Source organism: Pimephales promelas, chromosome 18, assembly GCF_988280905.1.
Source record: "Pimephales promelas chromosome 18, fPimPro1.hap1.1, whole genome shotgun sequence".
NCBI classification, from domain to species: domain Eukaryota; kingdom Metazoa; phylum Chordata; class Actinopteri; order Cypriniformes; family Leuciscidae; genus Pimephales; species Pimephales promelas.
The window spans coordinates 32,187,864-32,207,277 of record NC_142786.1 but is presented as its reverse complement, the minus strand read 5'-3'; the positions used below and the strand labels follow the sequence as shown (position 1 = coordinate 32,207,277).

The 19,414-nt window shown below is 35.8% G+C and overlaps 1 protein-coding gene across 9 annotated transcripts in view; it reads right to left on the bottom strand.

The window, feature by feature from the left end:
- The window catches only part of rims2b (regulating synaptic membrane exocytosis 2b), a 123,241-nt gene that overhangs the window by 33,448 nt on the left and 70,379 nt on the right, over window positions 1-19,414 (bottom strand). For 4 of the 9 annotated variants that reach the window (XM_089122560.1, XM_089122561.1, XM_089122562.1 and 1 more), the window contains 6 exons: window positions 15,933-16,063; window positions 14,037-14,208; window positions 13,737-13,890; window positions 10,972-11,040; window positions 8,606-8,741; window positions 7,207-7,293 (listed from right to left, as the gene is read on the bottom strand). In XM_089122560.1, coding sequence (XP_088978686.1) covers window positions 7,207-7,293; window positions 8,606-8,741; window positions 10,972-11,040; window positions 13,737-13,890; window positions 14,037-14,208; window positions 15,933-16,063 — 749 coding nt within the window. Of the gene's footprint in view, window positions 1-1,174; window positions 1,250-1,429; window positions 1,490-3,622; window positions 3,716-6,770; window positions 6,843-7,206; window positions 7,294-8,605; window positions 8,742-10,971; window positions 11,041-12,148; window positions 12,176-13,736; window positions 13,891-14,036; window positions 14,209-15,932; window positions 16,064-19,414 lie in introns of all 9 variants that reach the window. The other 5 variants (XM_089122564.1, XM_089122556.1, XM_089122558.1 and 2 more) reach the window with 5 other exon arrangements.

Genomic DNA, 19,414 nt, shown 5'->3' with positions numbered 1-19,414 from the left:
TTCGTCCGTTTTTATTTTATTGTTGAAATGTTCATTTATCGGCCATTATAACTGCCGATACCGATAGTTTGGAAAGTGCATAATATTGGCCGATAATATCGGTCTGGCTCTAATTGTAATGCTAGTCAGATTTGTAGTTTTCTTATTTCTCATTTCAACTACAGAAACGCGACCCGGTCTGGCAAACTTACATAGCGTGTTGAGGCAGATATAGGACCGCAAAGCGAATCCAGAAGTTAATGAACCACTGAAACGATTTTGGAAACATTATTTTAAGGTATACATTTTTTTTATTCGATGTAGCTTTAAGTGTACAGTACATAACACACTTAAGGAGACTTAAGTAAAAGAGCATTTCAAAATAAGGTCAAAAATGTACGTTTTATTTTAAATCATTATGTTTCAATAACCTTTTATTGTGCAAAACAAATTCAATTCAGCCAATTACAAATAATATAAATCTAAACAAATACATTTTAATTTAATTGCACTTAACATGCAATTAAGTGATGTAAAAACATTACATTCACTTCATACTTCAAGTATGCTAAAATGTCCTTCTTTTTCATAAGAGTTTATAGATAACGTATAGCATAGTATACTGTTCAAAGTGAGAATCGCTTTCTACTTCAAAACAAACTAACTAAAACTAAATGAACTTCATTACGTTTCTAAAACTAGGTACCATACTAATATATATTTAAAAAATGTATTTAGTTGTGCTATTGCTAAATCTTCTAATCATTTAAGCAATGTGTGATTTGTTTTTCACTGTGCTAAAGCTTCCCATGATGTTTAAAAATGGTGTAAAAACGTAGAGGTAACAGGATAACTAAACTAAGGTCTGCACTGAAAAAATCTACTGAAACTATTGTAATAATACCTTTCTGTATCTGTAGATGGCTCAATTTCTATCCTGGGGCATGTCCTACTGAATAAACCAACCTCAGTGTGTTAGTGCCACACTTAGTACATGATATTCAGTTTTTATTTGCTTGAAAATGTATAAAAGGTCAGTGCTTGAGAAGATAAATAAAATAAAATAAACAGGAGTCTCAAATCCATTTCAGCGGGAACATAAATTGGACATCGGTTTCTAGCAGTTAATAACTGATGAGTAAAAAAGAAAGAGTTTGTGATGTATTGTGGGTGTTTATCTCTACAGAAGTCTTACCTGTAGTCCCCACTGGTTCCATTCATGACATGATTGGGCCATGGAGTAGATACATGATTGGGCCCATTGTAATATCTTTAAATGGAGGATGAGGAACGATAGATTGAAATGAAGAAAGGAAAGTATGATTAGAATGAGCAACAGCTGAATTCGGGCAAGGGGTGAAAGTTATGTCTCTATAGTAAAATAGTCCACTTGAGTACTATTATGGATGCTATTATAATGCATGTCTCAACTTAGGTATCTGGGTTTTACCTCTCAGGTGAATCAAAAGAATCACTGTAGGTAGACATTTGTCTATCTCTCCTCATCCTCCTGAACACAAAATAACACATAATCAGATCCTATGTGCCAAACATGCCAAGAAGAACTCCAATGCAGCCATAAAGTGCTATAGATTCACATTTTCTCACGATAATTATTATCATTATTACACATCACTCACGATTTTTGTAGGATAATGGAATAATTATTCAAATTCGTAATTGAATGACAAAACCCATTTACGTAAATTTTTGTCATTTGATAAATGACAAAACAAAATCTCATTTACTTTTATGCATTTGGTAGACACGTTTACCCAAAATGACTCCCATTGCATTCAAGGTATACCTTTTATCAAGTTTATTCATACCACACAAAGTCTACACAAATTCTCTGAGGAAATCTAAGATTTCAAAGAAACAGATTCCGAAATGGGTTAAAGTTGGTCATGTGATCTATTCTCGTTGAACAACAGTAAGCTGCTTGGTTTGAAAGTGACTTTTTTGTGAACTGTTTCACACATCACAACACTTTTGACTTTTTTTGCCGTCAAAATTATTAGGGCTGGGTAATAAATATTGATTTCTCGATATTAATCCATTCTCATTTTTACGAACCGATATCGATTCTTAAATCTCAAGAATCGATTAGTCATCCTGTTTCTTTTGAATGAATGGATCGTTGTATCGCGGCTGCGTGCATCCAAAAAAAAAAAATCGCAATAATCTTTGTCCTTTGTTACTATTGATATGAAACAAAGTCTCAAATTTCAAATTACGTCCACTTTCTTTAGAAATTCAAAAACATAAATAACGTTTTGGCGCTGTGGCGTGAGATCGCTCTGGAGAAGCAGCAGCGCTGATCTCTCTTCCGGCTTAATAATACCAGTCACAGCGCCAAATAAACATGAATGAGCGTCTGAAAGTGTGTTAAAGATAGAGAACAACTTATCCAAATCCGGATCATGTCACATTGATTCGCTCAATCAGCGTTTCAACCGTGGAAAGACGTCAGTTAAACAGCTTATAATCAATGTCATCGTCATATTTACCTCAGAAAACCCACATAAACTCGTTAGTCAGCTAGAGAAAATAACTCTAGAGAGGAGCATTTTGCTAAATATATACACCATATTACATATGCATTATAATCTTAATGTTCTTCAATATTTAATGCATATTTGAATAAATCTGGCAAGTTTTTTATGACAGCCACCATTAAAATGTTTATATTTCATATAATCTTCTTATTATAAAGTGAAATTTAAGTGTTTGTATAGCTACAAAACAGTTCATTATTACCTTCACATTAGGCTAATGAAGCTAGACTCCCATAGTTTACAGCATTAGTTAAGAGATTTGATTTCCTTGAGAAAATTTGCCATTTATTGCAACTGATATCCAAAATAATCAATATTGAATCGAATCGGAATCGAAATCGAATCAAATTGACTACTGACTACTCAAAATGTGAATGGCGCAAACATTTTATGTGAATCGTATCACACCTTAGGGCTTCCGTACACCAAAGCTGGCAAGGTCTACTCCATAACATCTGAGTCTCTACTACACATCCTGAATAGATGCAATCCTATATTTCTGAGGGTTAAATAATATATTTATAAATAACATGGTGAACATTCACTGAAGCTTGCAGTTTTCTGACTGGCAGTTCTGTCATAGGGTACGCTAGTTGGCTTGGGACCGAAAGAGCTAGTGCTCAGTCATCAAAACAACACAAGCCATCCAGTGAGCAGCGCTGAAGATGCATTTCATCACGCCACAGTGGGAATGGTGGAGTGGGAGCTGCTACAGAGACATACATGCACATTTCACAAAAATTCTTCTAAGATTACTGGCGTACTTAGTAGCATGGTCTGCAAAGTCACTGTTTATCTATGTTTATCCTCCTGAGAGGAGCCATAATGACTTTATGATGACGACGGCACAAAGCTTTCTCAATGGGCAGAGGACTGACGCTTTAAACTTGCCACTGTTTTTCAAACATTTACCACATTTCTGTAAGAAAATGGCCCATTTGACGTTATTGTCTCCTTTTCCGCCCATTGGAAAGTTTCCTTCGTAAATCTGGGGACATAAACATGAAACATTTTGAAAGGAGGCACTAGCTATTCTAGCCCAAACTACTACCCACGGCATCATGAGAACCGCTGTGGTTTACTACCTGTCCACGCTATTGTACCCTTCTGAGTATGCACGGGCCATCCTAGTGGAGCGCAGTAACCTGACCGCGTCTTCCCGATAGAGAGGGCACATGCTACGAGTCAGAACAGAAAGTGAAAGTGCAGTAGTTAGAGACAGGTGGGACAAGTTGGGTGGTGAGAGGTGGGTGGGACACTTTTCTAGGCATCTCTACTCTGGAAGAAGGGATCAGGGGCTGGTTGCACCAGCTGTGTCTACTTTTGACGTGAATGGGCACGTCCACACTACCGCGTTTTCGTTTAGAAATGGAGAATTAAAACGAATACGATCTCCGTCCACACCAGCGTCTTATCTGCGTATTAGAATTGATCTCCGTCCACATTAAAACGACTGAAAACGGGGGTCACGTGACCATTCACCAACACTGGGCATGCGGTGTAAACAGTGGCTGACGAATCAGGGAAGGACACGTCATGACTTATGACACCCAATCATAGAGCCGAGCGTGAGACTCTGCGTCAGCGTTTCTAAACTCATCCGTTTTGCTCCGTCTTCACTAAAACGCCCTCCGGAGGTTTAAAACGGAGCTGCAGTGTTTCTTAACTTCTTCGTTTCGTTTCTTAACTTCTGCGTTAACTTCTTCGTTTTTTTTTCTTCGCGGTGCAAATTTAGCAAAATGTCTCCGTTTTTAAACGAAAACGCAGTAGTGTGGACGGGGCCTAAGTTACAACTTACGCACTACTTAATATTTTTATGTTGCATCATTAAACTTAGTTTAAATGCAAGTGTTAGTTTCCAACTAAATATTTACGGAAGAACGTAATTTCTTGTTTTTTGTATCAGTACATTTAATTTCAATACAATTCTCAAACTGAATGTTATTTAATATATATATATATATATATATATATATATATATATAAAAACTTATGTTATTCATGATTAAGTATCAAATGAAATGGATCTTATTTTTACCGCAAAAGAAGTTAGAATAAAGGATAAACTGAAATTCACGGCATTTCAACACAACTTCTGCTCAAGCATGTGAAGGCTGCTATTGGTTCATCGAGGCTAAACGTCATATTATGCGAGAGTTTACGACCTACTAGCTACGTTCTAATTTACGAACAAATGGTGCAACGGAATAAAGTACAGAGTTAGTTACAAACTAGCTAGTTGTTAACTAAGGCCGTGTGTCCACCAAAGCGTTTTTTCACGCGCCTGGCGTATGTTTTTAATTGTTTTCAATGGGAGTGCCGCGTTTTTTAAACGCCATGAGCGTACCGAGGCTCTGAGCGTTTTTTTCACGCTGAAGCGCCCTGCGTTTTTACTGGTCGCTGGGAGTTGAAAAATGTTCAACTTTGGATAAAACGCAGCGCTCATCACAGCCGTCCAATCACAGTGGAGGAGGGGCGGGACTAATACCACACCGACCAACTGTCAAAACATTCAAACTGCTGCGGATATTCTGTATCGTAGCAACGAAACGTCTCGATGGAAAAAACGCTGCGCTGCCAAAACGCTCTCAAGCGCCCAAAGCACGGCGTCTTCAGCAGAGCGTCTAGCGTTTTCAGCGGACTAAAAACGCTTTGGTGGACACACGGCCTAAGCCTCCAGTGTGGACTTTACGTTACAATTTAAGAAAGAACTTACGAACGGCTGGTGCAACCCTACCCAGGTGAAGATCACCCAAAGCACAAAAGCAGAAATCAAGTCAAGACAACTATCTAAGCTATCGAAACAAAGATTTACTAAACCCGCAGAAGTGAAAATGTAGTGCTTTTCTGGTGGTGTGAATTAATGTGAAAGTACGACTGCTTGCATGCATTACTATCACAAGCTAGCAAGTACCAAATGCACAACACTAGGCGCGTTTCCATTACAGATTTGCGCAAAACTTTTGCTAATAATAATTATTATTATATAATTAAAAAATATAATTATTATTATTATTTGCGGACGCGGACCTAAAACACACTCCGTCTTCTAAGTCGGGTGACTGTAAATGCGCAAAACCCGTTTCCATTTCAGTTTTGCGAAAAAATCCTTTTTTCGAATTGCCTGAAAAACCTCGTCATGCGAGCGTAAAAACTTTTTTGCGATAAACGGGAGTCGAAATTGACGTGTTTCCATTGAGCGTATTTTCGTTTCGCAATTTCAATTTGCGCAAATTGAAGGGTAATGGAAACAACTACTGTTCTTTTATTTATTTTTCTGGGGTGAATTCATTAAACAGCGTGGGCCTTTTTATGCGCGTCAAAAATACCAAAAGGCCGATTAGCTTTTCAAGGCGCATTATAGACTGCACTTAATTTCCAAAACAGTATGTGATTGGCTAAAGTATATTTTGGGTTTTACGTGTATGTGTACGGTGCACAAATATAGTCATCCGTGGATGACGTTCAAGAAACAGCACAGAAATTGAACGAAGATGAAACTTTCTAGGTGTCTGTACATGCTATCAAATGGAGTATACTTTGAAAGGCCGTGTGATCGGCAGTACTAAGCGCAGTTTATCTCAAAACTGAAGTATTCTTTAGGCTTTCCATCACGCTATTGTGACCATGGAAGTTAGGCGGTAAACTGAATCACATAATAGAGAATTGTTTTTTTTACATTTTTTGTTACTATTCATGGGAGTAGTAATGATGATCAATTGATGGAAATTATTGATTACCAGGCATTTATTCATGTAGACGCATTACACATTTTAAGAGTTCACTGGGGACCTCTGTGGTAAAATAGTAAAATCAGCATTTCGTATAATGGTGCATTACTACTTTTTGTTCGTTTTTACAGAATAAGGGCAAGTCAAAATAGTTTCAATGGTAATGGACAGATCTTCACGGATCACGTTGATCTATTTAGGTCTTTCATTGTATTGAAACCTGAACGTTCTTTTAAGGTAGTCAAGACTGTGACAGTGTTAGTAATAAATGTAAAAACATGACTCATATCATCCGAAGATGAGATCTATAATGCATGAGTGAATTAATTACATACTTATTATGACTTATTAAAGTGAAAGAACAGCCTCGTGTTTCTTATACAGTGCCATGTGTGGGCAAGTTGTCATCTGTCAATCAGCTAGCAGCAGGGGGTGGGTGAAAGTGAGAGGAGTGCTGTGATTGGACAGAAGGGGGAGGGGGGCGCGTGGGGTCACAGAATACCTGGGGTCCTGGATAGCGGGGTCGATGGTTGGCTGTCTGTGTCTGGCTCGAGGAGGGAGGGTAAGATACTGGCTGCAACCACAGGGATCAAAGAACAGAAATATGGCTGAATGGAGCTATTGAATATGGAGCGATGGAAAGATAAAAGCGAGAGAGGCAGAGATTGACGGATTAAAAAAAAGTGATGTCAAAGAGAAATGAGGAGGAACAGATTTTTTTTTCCCTGCTTTCTCAAAACGAACTAAACCTTCCTACGGTTCTCTATGTGCTGCTGGCACATCATATTTGTCACACTGAATTTGCATAATCACGTTAACTGAAAAGATGAAGGACGGTATATGGCAACATTCCCATTTGTGGGAATCTAAGACACAAGCAACTTTTTAAGGGCACAATAAACACAAGCGCTCTCTCTTGCGTGTCATGTGACACATACCTGTCTGGTGAGTATCTGTCTTCGGACAGGTGTTGTCGGGGGCCGTAAAGAGATGGTGCTCCTCTCACACCATGGTCTAAACTTCGACTGAAAGAGGGGAAAGAAAAGGAGAGCACCAGGAACAGAAGTGCCATATTTAATGTGTTATTTTACTGTATTATTTTATTTACGTTTTATAAACAAGTTTTAAATAGAACAGTTTATTGACCCTTAAGACAATCTTGTTCTTTAAAAAATAAAAATTAAATTTGCATATGTGTTTTATGTTTTGTCTCATAATTGATACATCAGGTATTTATGGCTCATATCCTATGATGTAGGACCATTTATTTATTCAGATAAATTTTTAAAATGAATGATACATTTACTCAGATGAATAAAAGTATGTAATTTGGTGCAGTTGCTAACATTAACATGGCCAAAAATGTAAGGTGAAATTCTTGTAGTGTAAAACAATAGGATATTACTAACAGTACAGATGTTGTTACTCTATAACTGCTAATAATTATGTCAGGGCTGGGCGATATGACCAAAATCTCATATCACAATTTGGGCTGTCAAATGATTAATCACGATTAATCACATCCAAAATGAAAGTTTGTGTTTACATAACATATGTGGGTGCACTGTGTATAATTATTTTCTATATATATAAATACACACACACATGCATTTATATTTTAAGAAAAAAAAAATATTTATATATAAAATATTTATATTTATACATCTATATACATGAAAATATTTCTTAAATATATACAAGCATGTGTGTGTGTGTGTATTTATATATATATAAAATAATTATACACAGTGCACCCACATGTATTAAGTAAACACAAACTTTTATTTTGGATGCGATTAATCATTTGACAGCCCTAATCAAAATATAAGTCATCACGTATAACAATATATCACAATATAGTTCCTTTTCTGTTAATTCAATCAATTAATAGTTTATACTGTATGGAAAAGACTATTTCTTTTTAACATTTCAAAATATATATCCAAATAAAACATTTTTAAATAATTTTTTAAAAAAAACAAAAAAACTTCTGGGCAAATGTTTGAAATATAAAACAATTTTCAAAAACAAATGATTACACGCCCAACATAAAATATTGCTATGTAACCCATTTATTATTAATTGATATTACTAATTATAATAATTTGTTACAATTTATTATATACAACAATTCATTGATAACAATATTTTATCGTTCTGTTGAATACAAAAAGTTAAGTACAATTATCCGAAAAGGCCTTTTACTTATAATAAAGTATCCATCAGACGACAGAAGGCATCTTCTGATAGTTAGCATCCAAATAATTCCAAAAATATTCCAAACGATATGACCCTTCACACATAAATCACGAATTTGTGTTTTCTATCGTAGATTACCTTTGTGGGGGAGGAACGCTGGGTGAGCGTGAACGTGTGCGCATCATGTCTGATCGTGAACAGTGATTGGATGACATGACCTGCTCAGGTACAGACAGAGTGGAGCTCTGGAAATCCCTGCCATTGTGCCGGTAATCTGAGGCAAACACAACACAACAGACATTTAACAACTCAACTTATTCTTAATATTATCTAATACAATGGGATTTTGGCACTTCATGCACATGATAATGTGACGCCTTAAGAAGTGAACACACAACCATTAAAAGTCCTGTCACAATGTCAGAGTGAAATGACGTTGAGGATTTTCCTTGTGCTAAAGTTCACAGTAATCTTCTCTCTGACAATATCCTTTAATTTGATTTGTTTATCAGCATGTGTGAACACACACAAAGGCCTGGGTAGCCCACGTGCAATCAGACATCAAAAAGATCATTCCAGAGACAACAGACATCCTTCTGCAGTTTCATTTATTTAATGTTACAGAAATGTCTATTTAAAATAAATGATGCTTTTTTTGAAAAAATGTTTTCAACATTGATTATAACAAGAACATTTCTGGAGCAGAAAATCAAATATTAGAATGATTTCTAAAGGATCATGTGACACTGAAGAGAGCAGTTATGATGCTGAAAAATTGCTTGAAAAAACGTATATTCAAATAGAAAACAGTTATTTTAAATTGTAATAATATTTCACAATTAGGGCTGTGCAAAAATGAATTGCGATTAATCGCACCCAAAATAAAAGTCTGTGTTTACATAATATATTTGTGTGTGCTGTATATAATTGTTTTTTATATATATATAAATACACACAAATGCATGTATATATTTAAGAAAATGTGTTATTCATATATAAAATATTTATATTTATATAATATAGATTATGTATAGACCATTTCACAAGATGTAAACAACACTGGTCCAGAAGCACTTCCTGTTTCAGTTTTTTAACACTACAAAAAAGCTGGGAAAAAAAACCAACAGAACATTTAAAACTGAATCAAAAAGTTAAACAAAATAATTAAGATGTTTTCTTTACATGTGAAATAAAGAAAACCGTTACAAACTGAAACAGGACCAGTCTTGTTTACATCTTGTGAAATGGTCTATATATATATATATATATATATACAGAATTTAAGCGCAAATAATTCTTAAATATATACATGCATGCATAGGTATTTATATATACAAAATAATTATATACAGCACACACAAATATATTATGTAAACACAGACTTTTATTTTGGATGCGATTAATCGCAATTCATTTTTGCACAGCCCTATATTACTAACAATATTACTGTTTCTACTCTATTTGAAATCAAATTTATGCAGCCTCGGTGAGCATAAGAGACTTTTATAAGACTATGTCGGATTCGATTGGAACGTCTTTCATTGTCCAGAATATCTGGGTTGGTTTCCACGGCAATGATGTTGAATTGGTAAGACTACCCCAAAAGCAACATGGAGGGGGTTTGCAATGCTGTCTTAGAATAAGACAACGTGTATCTGACTGCAGCGCTGGACTAATGAAGCAGCGGCTTTATCCCATGCAGTAGAAGAAGTAAATACACGTCATCACTGGACGATGTCTCCATTATTTTATTTTCTACACGACCAGCACACCGACAACAACTCAAGGCAATCTTGTTTCTGCAACGACAACTGAAGTGTTTACGTTTTACGTGGAGTGAGAAAGACACATATATCAGAAAATCTATCAATTATATTTGAATAGGATTACAAACCATATATAAATGTAGCTTAAAACTTGGATTTCATGTGACTTTTGGCATTCACACCTGCTAAATATGATTTAATTCCAATATCTGGACTGACCAATCTCGGTATATAATCACACTGTTGTGTCCACTTTCCACTAAAATGTGATTGAAGTGTAAAGATAACTCTACTACAGTATAACTTTGTTTTGTGTTTACATCTAATTAATTTGAGATATACAAAAGCACTGAATTTAGTACTAAATAAAATGCTTTCGAGGATGCTTAAGTCTTCAGTGCCCTTTCGTTCGGGAACTTTTACATCTCGTCGGAGGAGTTTCCAACAAGTACACACAGGTTTGGCTTTTTCAGAGACACTGTTGGAGTTGTTTTATTCCCTCGGCACGGATGCACTGGCACAAGGCTGGCCTTCACAAATATGCGTTTCCTTCTCCTGGCAAGTCCTGCATGCCAATATCCATTGGCTCAGTTTAATTCACTCGAAGGCAATTGGTCTCCCTAGCGGGATCCCAATTCTTTGGAAACTCCTCCAACGAGACGTCTCTATACGAAGGTTTTTATACGTAACGAGATGTTTTCTACAGTAAGTAGAGCAGAGACAGGTGACTCGCTGTACCTGAGATAACACCGATCCCGTCCTCACAGTCGTAATCAGAGAACTCGCCATCACTGATTCTCTGTGATCCTGCGAGAAAGAGGGTGGAGGAACAAATCACATAATGAAGAAAAGACCCTCTTAACGTGACCGTCTGTTGTAATCCACAGGGCGGTTCACGTGTGGTTAAGTAATCTAGTTAGGGTCACAGCACAGCAAACACACATACTAAACTAGCATCAGAGATAAACCAATATTGAAATTATGATATTAACATATTTTAAAATAATAATAATAATAAAAAAAATATTAACATTTCGAATTAATTGTGAACTAAACATAAATTGAATTTTATAATAAAATTATTAATTATTTTGTATGTGGCGGATATTATAAAAATATAGGTTTGCCAAACGTGTTTTGTTTTTGTTTGTTTTACCATTTTACATTTTAATTAATGCTTTTTACTTCCGAAAGCTTTTAAGAGTGTATATTTTTGACCTAAAAACACCCTATATTCTTATATTGGATATTATTCAACCTAAAAAGACTGATCATTTAGAAATGCATTTGTAGTTATGATTTCGAAAAGCATTAAACAACGACATTAACTCGTTATTATATATCGCTGAAGTCCATTAACTTATATTAATAGATGCAACTTTTGATTAGATTAATATATTGAGGATGATCTGAGAAACGTTTTTCCATGATAAGGCACAGCTTATGTGAAAGCTGATTATAGATACTGATAATTGATAACAGAACTTTGGTTCCGACCCAAATAATACAAAATTAGTCAATGTGAGTAAAACCAAGTGTGCCATCATTTAGTTTTGAAATTAAATGGTGAAACATCAACACAGCAAACATCAACCACAGAAAGGTTTGTGAGAGACTGGGAAAAGCGTTAGCGGTCCATACAAAGATCTGCTCAGGAACGGCTATTAACTGGGCTGGTTTATAGTTTCTAATGGTGAAGATCAGGCCTACGAAGGGATATAAGCTTTAAAATGAGGATTGGTGGCATGTAGCAGCAGCGATGATCATTAACTCCATGCAAGCTGTGTGGAATAGTGGGGGTTTCTGAAGAGTATGAGGCGGAATTGAGGGGAGATCACACTTTGGTCAGTGTAAAGGACAGTAATCACATTGCTGGCCAATCACATGCTAACTGGAGCAAGCAGGTCAAAGTTACCTGAGTTGTATAAATACGGGCTCTTGACTGGAAATGTGTTCAAAAAAAATTTTTTTTTGAAGGAAACAAAACATGAAAACAAGAAACACATCAACAAAAACAAAAACAAACTTTCTACACATACAATTTTAACCCTTATGCTGCATTAGGGACATTTTTGGTCTTTTGCAGTTTAATTTCTTTGACCATTTTGGCTGTTTTAATGCAAATGGTATGAAATTTGGCAAAATTGTGACTTTTTGGATACATGTAAAAAATGTGATCCCATTTTGCAAAATATGTATAACACACACTGTGTAGATCAAATAGTAACACTCAGCACCATAAAGACCAAAAATGGCCCATTGAAACTCATTAAAACGTTGTTTAAATCTGAGGCTGTCAGTAATACATGAAACATGATTTTTGCACAAACATCCTTTCATTTTGAAGCAAAAGCATTATATTTGCATTATATAGTGTATTCCACCAGATGACGTCACTACATATTTATTCCCTATGGGTGGAAATGCACCTTATTTTAGGCAATAGGCAATGTTTAATAGGTGGCCATTTTTGGTCTCTAACGCGCTAAGTGGGATTTTTTTGCAAAGTGGGACTGTGATAATCCAAATCTAAAGTTTTCTCTTTGCATTTAGTTTATTGAAAATAATTGAATTTTTGTGTTTTTTCCTCTTATACAAATCGATGGTTTCGCAAACAAAACTGGTAATTAAAGGGTTAAAATCCTGAAATTGAATACATTTTTGGTAGTTATGATGAGGACTGATGCTGGTTAAAAGATTTAACTTGGTAAAAGTGGAAAATAATAATAATATATAATATTTTAGGCAAGGTTTAATATGTGGCCATTTTTGGTCCTTAATGCACTCAACGGTGTTAAAAATCTAATGCAGCACAAGGGTTAAAGGAAAATGCATCATAGTTTCCCCAGCAATAATAAGCAAATATGTAAACAGTTATTTTAACTTTGTAATAATATTTCACAATATTATTGTTTGATCAAATAAATGCAGACTCGCTGAGCATAGAGATTGCTAACTTCACTGTGAAAAATATTGTTGGTTTAACTTAAAAAAGTAGGTAAAATTTTAAGTTGATGGAACTGGAAAAAGTGATTTAATTTAATCATCAGAAACTCAAAATAATAAGTTATCTCAACTAAATAAATTATTTAAGTTGATTTGACAAAAGAAAAAATGTTGTGATAATAAATCTTGAAAATATATTTTTTTACAGTGTTGTGTATTTTTTCACAAATACATTTTGTATTTTTTGTATATTACAAAAAAAAAATGTAAATATATTTTTTAAGTATATTTTTTAAATATTTTTTGTCTATGTGATACAGAGCAATTCAAATTTTATTTAAACAACCGGTAAATGAAACAAAATGACACGACGAATGATTGACATAAAATGAAAATGATTTACACATCTGAAAGTGTTCTTGGATTTAAATATGTGATTCAAAATCTTTTGCTGTTTACACTATGCGGGCACATTCACATGTACACAGTTTACTATTATTAAGCAGTTTTAATTGAGTATGTTTGTGTTTATTGTAACAGTAGATGTGTGTACATACTCTGTAACCTGCGCGTTGGGCTCTCTCCGTGTAGGAGACGTCTCTGCATGTAGGGTGAGGGGTTAGGCAGCGGCATGGAGGACACGTCGTGTGTTTGGAGCTTATACCAATGAGGCTGATCATCCAACAGCGCTGTCTCCAGCTCTATCAGAATCTACACACAGCACAGGTATGAAATACAGAGACATTTATGATGACTTATGATGTCTGATATTGCTGCCACAACTGTTTTCTTGCATCATACAGAGTGAAATCTTTTATAACTAAACAAAATACAGTGGGAAGGTGTTCCTCTCTCACCTCTCCCAGGAACTCGCTTTCTTCCTCTCGGACTCTGGCCTGGTCCCATAGCGTGATCTCCAGCATCCGTTCCCTGAACTCTCGCCTGTGCACTGGCGAGTACATGAACGTCTGGTTCCACTTGGGTTCCAGAGATTTCTTCACTGTTTTCGTTCTCCTCTTGCTTTTATCGCTGAGAAGAACAGGCGAGTTCATATTTTACTGCTGCTAACATGACTTTACGGGTTTAAGGCGAGACACGGCAGGCATTGTTTGTTTGTTTTTTTTACTGGTCAATTTTGGGATATTTGTCTTCAATAACACGTCTTCTTTCAGACTTGTGGTGAAAAAAAGTCCGAAATACACATTTAGGTCTTTATTTTACTACACTTTGTCTGTTTGCGTCTGTAGATTTCTCATAAATTCTTCAAAAGTTGTTGTTATAAATCATCCTGCTGCTCAGCGATTGCTATCACACACACCGTTATGACCAAATATGGTCATTTCCTTTTTATCAGCAACCAATCGTGAAAGTAAAAGGGGGGATTTAATTTGAACTATAAATGCACAATGTCAGTGGCAAGTCCGAAATATCCACTTCAGTAGCACCGATATACACCAAACTTTCCAGTCTTGTACCTAGTTATATTATGAAGACATTTACAGAGGGATTTGTAAATATATTATTCCTAGCCTGATTTATATAACATTTTATTCCCAAAAAACATGGCAAAAATAATTTTTTAAGGCAATTTGAAGTATATTCTGATTCACAGGATAACAAAAGTAGATATCCATAATCCATCTAATATGAAAAATAATTTTGAACCTGGCTTTATCCAGTACTCAGATTTAAATATATGCAAATGAGTGCATATTTAATTAGATAATGCCTCATTTGCATATTTAAACATTAAATTACAGAAAACTTGCAATATATTTTTTTCTCATTTTCATGTAGGTAATCAACTGGGAAAGTTTCATGGTGATATCTGCAAGTTACCCTATTCACCTGTAGTGTCTAAAAATAAAAATTAAATATATTTTTTTTGTTTAATTTGAATATCCTATTCACTAAATAATCTTTAAAAAGTCTCACAGTTAAAGTCCACAATAATATTAAGCACTACAACTGTTTTCAACATTATAATTTATAATAAAATGCATCTTGAGCAGCAAATCAATGTATTAATATATTCAAAATAATGAAGAAGACTGAAGTCGTGACTGCTAAAAATAAAGAAAACCATTAAAATTTATTTGAATTGAAAACAGTTCTTTAAAATGTTAATAATATTTCACAATATCACTGTTTTAATAAAATTATTAATTATTTTCTATGTGGCGGATATTATAAAAATATAGGTTTGCCAAACATGTTTTGTTTTTGTTTGTTATACAATTTTCACATTTTCACACTTTTACATTTTAATTAAATTTTTAGGCTTGAAAAATGCTTTTTACTTCCGAAAGCTTTTAAGAGTGTATATTTTGACCTAAAAACACCCTATATTCTTATATTGGATATTATTCAACCTAAAAAGACTGATCATTTAGAAATGCATTTGTAGTTATGATTTCGAAAAGCATTAAACAACGACATTAACTCGTTATTATATATCGCTGAAGTCCATTAACTTATATTAATAGATGCAACTTTTAATTAGATTAATATATTGAGAATGATCTGAGAAACTTTTTTCCATGATATAAGGCACAGCTTATGTGAAAGCTGATTATAGATACTGATAACTGATTCCGACCCAAATAATACAAAATTAGTCAATGTGAGTAAAACCAAGTGTGCCATCATTTAGTTTTGAAATTAAATGGAGTAATTATATATAATCATATAATTAAAAATACAAATTCAAAATTCTTTTGAAGGACAAAAGCTCTGAAGTAAAGTGCAGGTACCTTCTGTCAGGGAGGAAGTAGATTTTGACGTAGGGATTCCTCGGCCGCCCGTCTTCTCGTGAAGGGAGATCTTTGGCGCCCAAGATAGTGACAATGAGTTGATGTCCCACTTTATCGTACCATAGCTTGACCTGCGGGAAGACACGGACTATCTTAGGTGGTGTGTGACGGAAGCTGACCCCAGAGGTTCCAGAAGCGTCACATGCTTGGCAGAACTTTCCCAGAGCAGGAACAGCACCAGCACACACCAACTAAATCAAGCTAACTACCTCTCAACAACTTTGATGATCAACTAAATTCACCACAAAAAAAAACAAACAAATACGAAATTCAAACTAATTCTAAAAACTGAATTACAAAGTTCGATACCACAATGTTTCTGGGGGCTCTTAATATTCCAGGTTGAATACAGCTTCATTAATCACAGAATCTTTTTTTTTCTTTTTTTACTTGCATCTCAGTTTGTAAAAACTTTTGTTTACAGTAAACATACGGTATTGCACTAACTATTGGGAAAGAATTAAAAGCGATTTTTGCCTTTTGAGGGAATTTGGGCTGTGTTGAATGATGACTCCAGCGTAGTCCTGATTGGATTGGCCACGACGTAGCTAGAGAGGTAAAAACGAGTTTCACCCTCATTAGTAACCACCCTCATTAAAATATGGCATCTGATTGGCTGAAGCTTAAGTGTCCATATATCTCCAACGCTCGGTTGTGTCAGTCCGAAACTTGGAATATATACTAATTGAGTTATGGCCAGTCTAATGGTGGTGGTTAGGTTTGTTTCTCTAGCGCCACCAGGTGTGTAGACACGGTAATGCACAATTTTTTTAGACCGGTCTGGTTAAACGTGTTTTTTTTTTTTTTATAAAGGGCTCTTGTTTTTGAGTGGTCTGTGTTTTAGGTTTTAGTGGTTTTGTGTTGTGAGTGTTAGATGAGTTTGTTATATAGGGATTGGATGAGTTTGTTAAAACAAGAGCCATTTATAAAAAATAAAAAAAACAAGTTTAACCAGACCGGTCTAAAAAAATTGTGCAGTACCTTGTCTACACACCTGGTGGCGCTAGAGACACAAACCTAACCACCACCATTAGACTGGCCATAACTCAATTATATATTCCAAGTTACGGACTGATACAACCGAGCGTTGTATTATAGTAATAATAATTATTATTATCCTGATTGGCATTGCGCCGTGACGTAGCTAGTGACGGTGCACCGTGGAAGCTACAAAGGTAAGCTGGCACACAATAGCATCATCTTCTGTTCTTCAGCAAGTGATCTGTGTGTGAGAGACTGCCATTTAAAGTTCTATGTCCCATTTGGTGTTGTTCATCCTGAAAAAAGAAATAAATTATGGCGAGTAAGGCCTTGTTTACACGAGAACGCTCGCGGGTCAACACGTAAAAATATTTGATCGGATGTGCCTTTCGTTTACACGGCGACAACGTTTTTGAGGCCTAAAAACGCAAAAAAGTGAAACCACCCTCCAGTGGAAATCTTAAAAACGCCCCACCGCCGCGTTCCTGTGTAAACGTTAAAAACGCAAAATCTGCTCGACAGTGAAGGTTGTACGCAGGCGCGCGGACTTGGTGGTGTTGTAGTATGCACTCCCAGCCGCCTGGAGTGCATACTACATTGAATTTCGTACACTTTTGCGTCACTATATGCACACGGATTTCCCACCCAAAACGCTCGTCTAAACGCAGAATAAAAAGTGATAACTAAAGCCCGACCGATAAAGGATATTGAAGGCCGATACCGATACAAACATTTTTGGGTTTTAAAATCCGATATTCCGATATATCGGCTGATATTTTATTTATTTATTTATTTCAAACTGGATATGATAGTCACAAATTTTGTCATGCTTATTTGAGTTAAGAGAACTGATGGGGATGTTCTTTTAATTGTTATTCAAGCGATGTATGTCTCGTGACCAACTCAACGAGTGTTGCCAACAGGAACGGTGTAGAGCGCCCTCTGGTGGACAAACTATACAACTCCAACACTCATGACATGGTTCAAGCGTGTTTCGTCCGTTTTTATTTTATTTTTGAAATATTCATTTATCGGCCATTATAACTGCCGATACCGATAGTTTGGAAAATGCCTAATATCGGCCGATAATATCGGTCTGCCGATATATCGGTCTGGCTCTAGTGATAACGCAACGCCACTTTTGCGTTTTCTCTTCAGAATCGTTTCCGTGTAAACATAGCCTAAGAAAGCTACGAAAAGTCCAGATACAGTCCATCACTTGAGGGCACACACACAGATTTTGTGTTCTCTGTCTGGGAGAAGAGTGCCGTTGAAAGGTTTCAGGAGGTTAAACGTCTATCCCCTCGTACCTTCACAACATACGTGGGTGCAGCACTGGCTGGCATTTTTGTGCTCAATTATATAGACGACTGGCTGATTAGCCCAGTCCTGGCAGATGGTGGTTTGACATCAAGATGTTGTTCTTTCCCACATAAGGCGCTTGGGGCTGAGGCTCAATTACAAGAAGAGCGTGTTATCTCCCCTTCAGAAAGTTACCTTTCTCTGGGATGTTTGGGCTTCCACTAAAATGGCGGCACGTTTGTCTCACGCTCGTATCGAGTACATCATGACGACAGTAACCAGGATCAATCTAGTCCAAGCCATCACTGTAAAATATTAAAAGATTGCTGGGGCTCATGGCAGCTGCGTCCAATGTAATATATTTTGGCCTGCTGTAAATGAGACCCCTGCAGTGGTGGCTCAGGACCAAGGGGTTTTCCCGGAGATGGTGGAGTTAACCCTCCTGCTGGATTTTTTTCCCTTATAATGGCGGAAACAACTCAAAATACTCATAAATATCATTTCAAGGGGTCATGAACTGGCTTTTTAAATTTTATTCTATTGTTGTCTGACGTTCGCTTCGTTTTTGCATTCAAAAACATCAAAATGAATTAGTAATAGGCTATTTTGTACCCTAGTTTTGAGCCTAGCAGAAAAACACTCGTTTTTTTTTTTTTTACAAACTGAGACTGGAAGAATCTGCAGTATGCCTTATCAATATATATTAAACTGCATTTAACCCAAAATAGTAGAGGGGAACTACTTGTCTATGATTTCTGAAATCTTGCATGTTAGGCTACATGCGAGAGGATTTGAACAGTTGTTTGTGTGCTAGTCTGGGTTGTGGAATATTCCATTCCTCATTGGCTGGCCAGGGGATGAGGGCGTGTCTACCACAAATCTCGTCCAATCAGATGACTCAAATGTAGTCACAATTTGTCACTTAAACTGACAGACACTCTCAAAGCCCAGCAATCCAAATCAAATCAAATACCACACAAGAGACTAAGCAAAGGAAAAGTTAACATAAAACAAAACTTTTTTTTTTAAACTTTGTGTGATTATATAATTCCAACCCAAACTAGAATAAAATGAAGCAGCTGTGAAAGTCTCAGTTGCATCTATCTGGGAATGAAATAAACTAAATATTAATTCTCATT